We start from the raw sequence: 10,759 nt of genomic DNA, 5'->3' as shown, positions 1-10,759 counted from the left end.
AATTTTTTTGAACTCATTTGGATTCATAAAGGTAATTATTTCCTGTGACTTAATGTGAATGTTTTAACTCTTATTTCTCCTTGAGTCACGCACTTGATTATCCACTAAGAAAAATTGACCGAGCAGACTCCGTTTAGGAAGTCCCGCCCCCAGCGAACATTGCGATGCCTCATTTGTTTCCACGCCCGTCAATCAAAGCCCCATGTCCAGATAGTGGGTCAAATAGAAAACCAGTCAAATTTAATCTGCTTGAATCCTGTGGATTTTCCTGGCCGCCAACCTTCAGGGACTCACGTTTTTGTGATAAGTGATACGTGTCAAGAGTCGGAGGTGTGAATGCTCCTTTCCGCGCGTTCTGTCAGCGGCTAACGGGATGATGTTTCGAATTAGACGCTGGAACAGCTGTGCTAGTCGACGTTAAAACAAAATAAACGGGTGTTTCCTCAAGCGACTGTTTTTGCCGGAGGAGCATCGATGTGATTTCTAGGGAGATAGGGCGGCGGAAACAAAGCATCCAAAATGATGTCAGGGAAGCATTTCAAGGCTCACGAAGTCAGTTGCTGTATCAAGTATTTCATTTTCGGATTCAACATCATATTCTGGGTAAGTGCTCCGCTTGCTGCAATGTGTCTTCAGGCCTAGAACAGCATTCTTACTTGACGTGCAGTCTGCCATTCGTGGAATCGTTCATGATATGAGAGTCGCGGATGAGCCGCCTCGGCGAGTTCATCGCAGCAACAAAGCTTGCTGCTTGGGTGCACTTGCTGCCTCCATCAGGTATCGGATGGCTTTTGTTTTAATGCGCTGTTGCGAGACGGCCAACGATCCTGTTTACATCCATCCACTAACACTACGTGTTAAGGGTAGTTTCATTTTTCTGCGAGGGTCACTTGTTTTCATTAATTATCGTAGCTGCCAGACTCCTTCACATTAATGAGCCCTTGTTTCTTTAAAAAGTACAGTTTGTAAGATTCCCGATTTGTTCGAATTGCACTGTCCAAAACCAGCCTCTCAAGTTTTGGTGTCAAAAACGACAATGGATAATAAAAATTCAACCAAGGTTTTTTTTTTAAACATGTAGCCGACCTCTTAAAACGCAAAAAATCCAGAGCATCTGAAATAAATTTCGGTTATTCTTTGTCTTTATTATTATTATTATTATTAATATTATGACGGTTGCATGTATCGCGCTTTGCTTCTCACAGCTTCACTGCACCGCAGATTTTTGTTCTCTACATATATCGAGGATTATTCATTATATTGTGGGATTATCGGTTGCAATTTGCTTTTCCATGGTGCCGCTTCTCCTCATTATCTCTCCCTTTCCTAAGGATTTATAGAATTTTCTACAGCCTTCCAGGTTATCTCACTTGGAAAGGAAAATAAAAACCAGAAACTCAAGAGACCCTTATTGACAAAGGTGATGTGAAGAACATAAATTAGATGGCTGGAGGCTTGAACACAACCCTTTTTCATGTCACCAGACTCATCTTCCTTGTCATAGGTCTCTTACGCAATTTAACCATACGGTTGGGCAGTTAGTTCACACGTGCCTAACTCTGCAACAAATTGACAATGGTAGTAAGTAAACAGAATGGTGTATGGGTTTTTTTTGTCAGATGACTTGCATCCTACCCCTTTCATTTGGCCTTTTGTATTTTTTTCATAATACATATTTTCTATTCACTACAGCGCAGTGATTCAGAAGAGAATTATGTCATTTTCCATTTCCAAAACTTGATCTCGTCCCGTTTACTTCCTGTTTTGCATATGATGGCAGCCTGTTTAGGCAACATAGCAGTTTGTTGTCATTTAAATGTCCTCACTATTAATTGTTGCTAAGGAGGCACCACCATTAGGCCACCGTTTGCGTCACATTTTAGTGACAATAACACATAACCTTTTGACCTGAGGCTTAGATTGATCAAATTCCATACAGTCGTTATAATGAGATAGTGTAGCTACAGTATGATCATATTGATGATTTTGGCTTAAAAACTACACAGAAAAATAAAAGTGGATCACTTTCATACGTTATTTCATGGCGATATAATACGTCTGACAATTTGACAACAAACTGTTGATGATGTCTTGTAAAGATGTGTAACTGGTGTTGGTCACTAAGTTAAATAAATGGCACCTAATCAAATAACACTGAGGAACAACATTATAAAATGTTCTGTCAACAACAACAGAGAAAATGGTTTCCATTATAATATACTGTTTAACATAAATTACATAATTTCTGATCGTTGGAAGTTTTGGAATTTACCACCAGAATGTATTTTAGTTTCTGTTGGCCACAAGTTACATGTCCTGGAAAGTGTTCTTTGGTTTTTAAGGCGTGTTAAGTGGTAGTTTGAGCTAGTGCTTCCCTTTAGTCAGTCAATCATGATTCATTCGGGCTGTTTAAGATATTTTCCAATGTGGGAGTCACATGCTGATGCTGCAAACTGAAATTATTTTTTGTAAGTGCAGAGTGAGTGCCAGGACAGCAGTTTGTTCCCTAGTATCCATCACAGAAGAAGAAGAATATTTTTCTTATCTCTTGTCCCATCCAGTTCCTTGGCGTGGCATTCCTTGGCATCGGATTGTGGGCATGGAGTGAGAAGGTTGGTTTCTATGGATTAATAGTTTCTTATTATTCACATTGAGAGATTCAGTCGCTAGTTTTGGTTTATGGCCACCTAAAGACCAACCTTATTGCACAACAAAAAAAAGTGTCTGAACTATGAGAACTTTCAGTTAGTGTTGGAATTTAAGAATTCAGCAGGGGAAAAAAATGTCTAGATGCTTTATTGGGCCAATTTTGGGCTGGGGATTTTTTGGGGGGCCATTTTTTAAAAACACATTACAGTACAACATAGGACAAAGATAATTCTGTTCAAACACTCCATAAAAATGCCCCAAAAAAGATTCAAGATTCTTGCTGATTGTTCTCTTTTTTGTAAAGATAAACATATACTAAAGGACAAAGTATTGTAGAACTCAACTCAACTCAACTGTATTTATAGAGCACTTTCAAGCAGCCATCGCTGCATACAAAGTGCTGTACATGGAGCAATTTAACATAGACAATAAACAGTAAAATATTCTTCCAGTAATTCATATCTTTATTATTGTAAGCATGATGGGGCCAAAAGAAGAAGTTATATGCATCCACTGATTATCCAAACCACTCATCCTCACGAGGGTCGCAGGCGTGCTGGAGCCCAACAGAGCTGTCTGATAAAAAAGAAACCTTCAGCCTATTTCAACGAATAAGGAAAGATGAACGTCATCGCGCTATCATCGCCATGCTTTTCTCAACTTTAAAAACTTCAGCCACACCGTCCGCGCCTCCAGCAGAAGAGTCTCAGAGTGAAACCGAAGCCTGTACGAGTCGTCTTCAATGTCACCAATACAAGCCTCTTCGACTCTCTCAGGATGCAATGTTGATTAGTGTTAATTACTGTATAAGGTTTTATAATTAAAGATTCGAGTAAATACGTGTACCGTTGTAATCTTTGTCTCAAATATGTAAAGTATAAATACCGTATTCTAAACATTTTGATACCGATGTACACAGAGATGAGAATTCGTAGGGGGCGGGGCAAATCCCTGCGATTGGCTGGCAACCAGTTCAGGGTGTCCCCTGCCCACTGCGCAAAGACAGCTGGGATAGGCCCCAGCATTCCCCGCGACCCTTGTGAGGATAAGCGGATCAGAAAATTCTACCTCACGGTTTTCACTTTTCGTGGGTGGGTTTCTGGTCCCCATTAACCATGAAAAACGAGGACTTACTGTATGCACGTTTTGTTAATTGGTTATTAGAATGTTTTTCTGTCAAAAATCAGACTCCGCATCAACTAGTTACCAATTGTCTTCCAATATTATATCTTCAAAAACCGGTACTCATATCTCGATCAAATCCGATTAGACCAGAATTTATTGTGTCAGTATTAGGTGACCTTGAATATAGACTCAGTTCTCGATCTGAATGATACTTGACCCCCCTTTTAGCAACTAGGATCCCAGGTCAGAAGCAGTCAAACCGCCGAGCCTGAGTCACCTTCTGCTTGTAGTAACTTTTGATTACTGGTAGTGTGTTGACAACAAGCTCAGACGGTAAAGGAATGAACACTCATTTTGCTTCTCTCTCTCTCCTTGTTTAATTTTTTGTTCTAATATCTCCTCACACATTTTTTTTTTACTCCCAAACCAGGGTGTTCTTTCCAACATCTCATCTATCACAGACCTGGGGGGCTTCGATCCAGTGTGGCTGTTCCTCGTGGTTGGTGGTGTAATGTTCATTCTGGGATTTGCGGGTTGCATCGGAGCACTGCGAGAAAACTCTTTCCTGCTTAAATTTGTAAGTGTCTTCATGCAACAAATTGTGGACAAGTATTAAAGTGTAGCTTGTTGTTTAACACTGTTGTCTGATTGTGATGATGTGTGTTCAGTTCTCGGTGTTTCTGGGTATCATCTTCTTCCTGGAGCTGACGGCAGGAGTTCTGGCCTTTGTCTTCAAAGACTGGATCAAGGACCAGCTCAACTTTTTCATCAACAATAACATTCGGGCCTACCGGGATGACATTGATCTGCAGAACCTAATCGACTTCACCCAAGAATATGTGAGCCTCGGCGCTTCTTTTTAATCCAAGAAGATTTTGTATTGGGTTTAATCTGGACTGCAGGATTTATTGAAAATAACTCTGAAAGTTACGTTGCCCATTTGACCTTGTTGTAGTGGGAGTGTTGCGGTGCTTTTGGAGCTGACGACTGGAATTTGAACATCTATTTCAACTGCACTGATTCAAACCCAAGCCGCGAGAAATGTGGTGTGCCTTTTTCCTGCTGCACCAAAGACCCGGCGGTATGTCTTCCCCCTCTCAGTGTCTTGCTCCTTCCCACGCAGTTCCTGCCCATTCAGTCGAAAACAATCTTGCATACATTCCATACATTCGGGGCTGGAAGTACAGTCTTGCGTAGGTCAAGGTCCGGCATGCAGAAATATTTAGACTGCTTGTACAGTACTTTTAAGGGGAAACTGTCAAGCTCCTCCCTGTTACAGAGAGTTTGGTTATCTGTGTCCTTCAGAAGCAGGCTGTGGTTGTCAACTATTCAGGCTGGCGTCCAACAGGACATCCAGGCCTCTCTATGTTTAGTCACTCAACACTGTGCTGGCTCAGCACAGTCGGAATGGAATTTTCAAGGCATTTTGCAATGTGTTGCTGAGGAGGACAGTACTTTAGTAAAACAGACTTGGCAACCAATGTTTATTTTATTTCGTAACCTGAAGGAATTTTGCAGATGCTATCAGCTGGCAATGAAACAAAACTTGCTGCTCCAGGATATATCGCTGCACATGAGGTTGAATTGGCAGCTTTTTTGTTTTTTCTTTTCAGATGAATGTCCAAAGTTGAACATCCTAAAATTGGTACAATTTGGAGTTCATCAGAACAAAATCAGACACCGATTTAGCATCATCAGTACTGTCTGGCTTGATTTCCATAAATCTTGTGAGACTCCCACTAACAAGCCTACAAACATGTATTTTCCTCCCCAACTAACCATGTTGACAATACAATTATTCAAACCGCACGGACCGATAAAACAACCACAAAGCACAAGATGTGTGTGTGCTGCCTGCTGACAGACAGACACTTAGTTCCAACATTACCTTTACAATGGCACCAGTTGACAGTATTCTTCCCCAAACGCCTTCTTTTTTTCCCCCATGCCTTTGTCTGCGATTATTAAAGGATGACTACAATTGATTATATTCTTGTTGTATTTAGTTGTAAGAGAGAGAGCAAGAGAGAGAAAAACATTCCGAGAAAGAAACTCTGAATGTTAACATGTTTGTTCAAGCGCTGTCCGTAAAGTTACTGAGTATCGATTACCTTTATAATGGGACAGTTTGACCCTGGAGCAAATACATTCACTTAACATTAGGTTATGGAAAACATTTTTAAACAATTAGAAGTGGTGGAGTTCAACATTGCTTCATAGGTTCAATAACATGACTCGACATTCATCAGGTAAGTCAGTTTTGCAGCAAGAGTCCAAAACCAAACGTTGTGTCAGTCAAATGGCATAGATGCACAATTGCATTAACCGGAAAACAAAATATGGAATTCTGGTGGTAAAAATATGAAATGCAGACACATGCATCATATCTTTCTTTGTTTTTTGTTTTTTTATTTATTGATGACATTAATTTCCTTCAGCTTTGTAGTGCTTCCACTCCCGGTTATTTTTACATATTCAAGATGTGTTAAAAAATGCAATACACGCCAATGTACACTTAAACTGGTCGTTAATTCACCTTTTTTCCTTCATCTTAGGAGGACGTCATCAACACTCAATGTGGATATGATATCCGAGCAAAAGCCGTGAGTAACTCGTAGAAAATCTTTAGCTCCTCGGAGAATGTGGTCTAAAAGTACAGTGGTGCTTTCTGACATGAAAGCAGTGTCAATCTGATTTGTGACTGTTGTTTCACTTCTTTTGCTACTGATGCATGAGGTCATTAGGTTCTCCACCCAGGGAACAATATCCTCCTTTCAGGACATTTCTGTTCACTCCTCAAAATCTAGCAGCTGTGTCCCCATCGGTACCGATGTGGTATTACTCATGCTGCAGCAATGCGGTGGGATTTGAAACCCCTCCCCCCATCATTAGCTTTGGCCTCTCTCCCTCGCTCGGATCACAATATGAGGAAAGGCTGGGTTTGTTTTCTTTCATTTTAAACGTGAAGAAAAATCTGGTACAAAGCACCATTAACTGGTTCTCGCGGGACTACAATATGCTGAATGCAGTGTGCGTAAACAAACCTGGTGACAATAGTGCAACAAGATTTCATTTCGAAAAGCTTCAGAGAGCCAATGTTCATACGGCAATTCCAAATGTGCATCCCTGAAACTGCAATATACACCGTGACCCTAATGCAGATGGAAACGGACAGTAAACTTGGGTTCCCCGTGAAACTTTGCGCCTTTCAGGACTCAGAGCAGAGGACATTCATCTACATTAAAGGGTGTGTCCCCCAATTTGAGAAGTGGCTTCAAGACAACTTGACAGTGGTGGCAGGCATATTTATTGGGATTGCATTATTACAGGTGAGAGTGAATGTGTGAACTTTTTTTTCTTTGGGGGGGTGGGGGTGGAAAATTGTAATCATTTCAATTAGGTTGTATGTGTGTGTGTGTGTGTTTATTTTATATATATTTAGATATTTGGCATCTGCCTGGCACAGAACCTGGTGAGCGACATTGAAGCAGTCAGAGAAAGTTGGTATGTTTCTTTACTTATTTTCTGTCAAACGACCACGACTACTACTCTTATATGGGTTAATACATATTGTATTGCTGTGGCATGGTATTTTGTCTCTCATGGTTCAGTTCAGTTAGTGAACAGAAGAGCATATACTGTAGTGTGCCAGCTCTTCCCTTAAACCTTCCAAATCAAGGAAGGGATGGAAGCTGGGGGAGTCGTCTTTCGATGCCTTGCTGAAAACTGGGGAAACACAAAATTTGTATGCCAGACAGTGGAAAAAAAGCATTGGAACACTACTTGATGTTACATTCATCACACTAAAAATGTAGCTGTTTTTATCTGTAATAATTGATTTTCGGGGGGATGTACACAAAGGTGTTTTTTTTTCTGAATATGTTTTGCAATGCTTCTAATGCGCAGTATTTTTTGCAGTTTGTTCACCTAAGGCTGCCATATAATCTCCAGAGGAAAGAAGGATGTACCAGGTAAGCCTTGGGGCCGCCGCACACTCAGCAACATGCACGAATGTGACTGAATTATGGCGCAGTAGGTGAGGTTCTCCATTTAGTTTTTAAGAGTGGCTGACCATTAGTGATTCAAAATTCGAGTCGCGAGTGAATGTTGGAGGTGTAACAGCCAATCAAAAATACCACATGTTCCCCTCAAAATAATGTTTGGCGGTATGAACCAAGATCCAGTCGATCCGTAACTATATTTGTCATTTCATAATAACTTGTGGCTAAAGATGGGTATCTACAATATGTTATCGATACTACTACTCTTGACGAGACTGCTTATTCTTATCCGACTGCTTGATGGTATTCTTATCAGCATTTTTTTTGGTTTGTTTGTTTGTTTGTTTTTAGAGAAACACCAAAACAAAAATATTAGAGCTCACACTGCTTTTTTCAGTGACGGACTGATGGACCTTCCGTCAGTACTAACAGAATGCCCACCTCTGTTAATTTTATTGTCAGAACCAACATCAGATAGAGCATGCAAAATAGAGTTCATATTGCCGAAATCAATCAAAAATTCATTTAATTGATTTGAGTAATTTCTCCAAAACCGTTAAAGGATTACCGGTACGTGTAGGGAATATCGATACTGCAGTTTTTGAAAATTCTGCCACTTTAGTACTGGGGCCCGGTATATATCCCTACCTGTGGCTATAAAGGAAAGCATGGAGAGTCTCTGTCACTGACAACAGCGATTTTTTTTTCACAATCGTCCAATTCAGTTGAGTGTGGGCCTTCCTTACAATTGGAGCCTCAACCCTTCCCCTAATTGAATGCTTTTCATCCGCATCTTAAAAAAAACATGTCTCTTACAGGACTCTTCAGACTGTACACCAGCAATGAAGGGAGACACTTTAATCAACTTCGGTGTCCAATACGAAGGGACTCATTTTTGTGTAAATAGTACATGTAGAGTCAATTTGTGGACCTATTTTGGATGACACCCAAACTCTGAAATGTATTATGAGTGCATTGCGCCGAGCAGTTCAATGCAGTGGGCGTCCATTATGTTGGTGACGTACAGTAGTTTTCAAACAACACCAGAGGAGGCTGCCATGTTGTATTCTCACAAATAAGACTTTGTATTGGGAGTGGACACAACCTTACAGCTGTGCAGTTTTTAATGATTCTTGTACAAAGGTATGTCTGTTCTGAGCAAGCACTGCATGCCTTTTGTCTACTGGTGGGACATTGGCTCGCCTATCCGTAGAACATTTAAGTATTAGACATTTTTTGTAAAATGAATGGCTAGTTCATGGTGCGTTTGGCTGGTTAGCACTTTGTGAAATGATGGGTGGTCAAATGAACAAAAATGAACTTGAGATTTATTTGTGGCAACACATTTTCAGACTGTGACATTCAGTATCTTGCTCAAGATGTTTTTTTTTTTTTTTTTTTTTACTGTGAGCACTACAAGGCTGAAGTAGAAATTTTAGGGGCACACAGTGTCAAATGACTTAAATATTCCCATTTCCGCTCATTTCCACAATATTGAGGATCTGAGGTGACATATATTTGCCAGCAATGAAAAAAAAATGAATAAAAGAAATCAATCTGCAATTTTACTGGTTGCACATGCACGAGTAGTTGTGGGGGAAAAAGGGATACGTCTTCATAAATTTTAGGGGCAAAATGTCACCGTTCAGGGGCAATCTGGAGACCTATTAAGTAGTTTTGAGGTGTGTAGATAAAGGTATATAATGAAGGCTCTACCATTTTCGACCTGTTTAATAAAAAACCTCTGGAAGAAGCACAAAAATGGCTCATCATCAAAAGTCAAATCTCAAGCACTTTAATCCTCAAGGAGGAATAATGATGCGTATTGGGCAGATCAGCTGCTGTTTTTGTTTTTTCATTTTAGTTCATTTGTGGACCACGATAGAGGGTCTGGGTCTTTTTTTATCAGCAGTACCTTCTGCTGCTCTCGTCAGCCAGTGACGTCATCCATGCATAGCTGCTCTCTTTGCCATAGCTAATTTATTTTTCATGTGTTTTGGTTTGTGATCAAATGTGTGTAACTGATAAGAAAAAAAATGCTCATTGGTCTTACCGTATTAGTTTTCGCAGGAAATTGGGATATTTTTTAAAGCTTGTGTTGTATAATATGCTGATGTTTGCACTTCGAAAATTATTTATATCTGAAACACAAATAGCATTTAAAAGTAAGGCACACACGCCATCACCAGCATTATTTAAATACTGCGAGGCTTTCCGGTGTTCTGCAGTCACATTCTCTTTTTGTGCTGTTTTTGAATCACCCAAAACATAAAATGATTGTTGCTGTTGACTGATCACACTCTTTCTTACCACTCAGTGCCAAATATAATGTAAATTCTGCATATTTCTGGTTCCAAGTTAAAATACTGTTACCTAAATTTTGTTCTGTCCTCTTTCTCTTTTTTGTGAATAACTTGGTTGTGGAAAGTTGTAAATATATCTGAATAAATGTGGTTCTTTATATAACTTATGTACACCGTCATTCTTTCCTACTCCCAAATGCCGGTTTTTTTTGTCAATTTCTAGCTCCTTGTCAGCACGGTAGTTTGCACATCTGCCGCACAGTTCTGACGTTCGGAGTTCGAAGCTTCGGCCTTTCTGTGTTGTGTGCATGTTCTACCCGTGCTTGCGTGTTTTTTCTCGAATTGTGCAATTGATTAAAATGGAAGAAATGTTGAACGTAAGACCAAAAAAATGTAGAATTTGAATGATCGAGGTACAATTGTAAAATGTCATTAATTTGGCAATTAATAATTGAAAAGCTGCACTTGGAAGTTGCAACAGCAAAAAAGAGGAAAAAGACGCACACAAATTTCACAAAATTTCGTGTTATCAAATCTACGCGGAACGTCCGTTCCGTCTGAATGACGTAATTGCTGCTCCTCTGATCTGCGATTTTGAAGTGGCCAGTGGTAAAGAGGCTTTGAGTCAGCCCAATACTGGCATCTAGTGGATAAAATGATTAAAATCTTCAAATAATCTGC

At 40.0% G+C, this 10,759-nt stretch overlaps 1 protein-coding gene across 3 annotated transcripts; it reads left to right on the top strand.

Moving 5' to 3' along the window:
- The first annotated feature begins 205 nt into the window (after positions 1-205).
- LOC147200383 (tetraspanin-5) lies at positions 206-10,245 on the top strand. 3 transcript variants are annotated; one of them, XR_015101780.1, is made up of 10 exons: positions 206-603; positions 2,562-2,612; positions 4,205-4,351; positions 4,443-4,613; positions 4,730-4,855; positions 6,330-6,377; positions 6,987-7,103; positions 7,175-7,278; positions 7,693-7,745; positions 8,594-10,245. XR_015101780.1 is itself a non-coding variant. In XM_086119453.1 (10 exons), exons 1-9 carry the CDS (start codon positions 520-522, stop codon positions 7,703-7,705), a joined length of 819 nt encoding a protein of 272 aa, XP_085975579.1. In that variant the 5' UTR covers positions 206-519; the 3' UTR covers positions 7,706-7,745; positions 8,594-10,245. The 3 variants fall into 3 exon arrangements, 1 of the variants encoding a protein (XP_085975579.1); XM_086119453.1 differs by having other exon boundaries at positions 7,217-7,278; XR_015101779.1 differs by having other exon boundaries at positions 7,693-10,245.
- The last annotated feature ends 514 nt before the right edge of the window (positions 10,246-10,759 follow it).

Source organism: Hippocampus guttulatus, chromosome 9 (assembly GCF_054856545.1).
Source record: "Hippocampus guttulatus isolate MCC_2025c chromosome 9, RoL_Hgut_1.0, whole genome shotgun sequence".
Classification (NCBI taxonomy): domain Eukaryota; kingdom Metazoa; phylum Chordata; class Actinopteri; order Syngnathiformes; family Syngnathidae; genus Hippocampus; species Hippocampus guttulatus.
The sequence above is the reverse complement of the archived record's forward strand: the minus strand, read 5'-3'. Positions and strand labels throughout refer to the sequence as shown.

Bases quoted from the DNA above. Each gene is read 5' to 3' on its own strand.
- LOC147200383 (XM_086119453.1), top strand. From the start codon at position 520: ATGATGTCAGGGAAGCATTTCAAGGCTCACGAAGTCAGTTGCTGTATC. The intron at 4,856-6,329 runs GTATGTCTTCCC...CCTTCATCTTAG, and splicing joins GCTGCACCAAAGACCCGGCG to GAGGACGTCATCAACACTCA. The intron at 7,104-7,216 runs GTGAGAGTGAAT...ATATATATTTAG, and splicing joins TTGGGATTGCATTATTACAG to ATATTTGGCATCTGCCTGGC.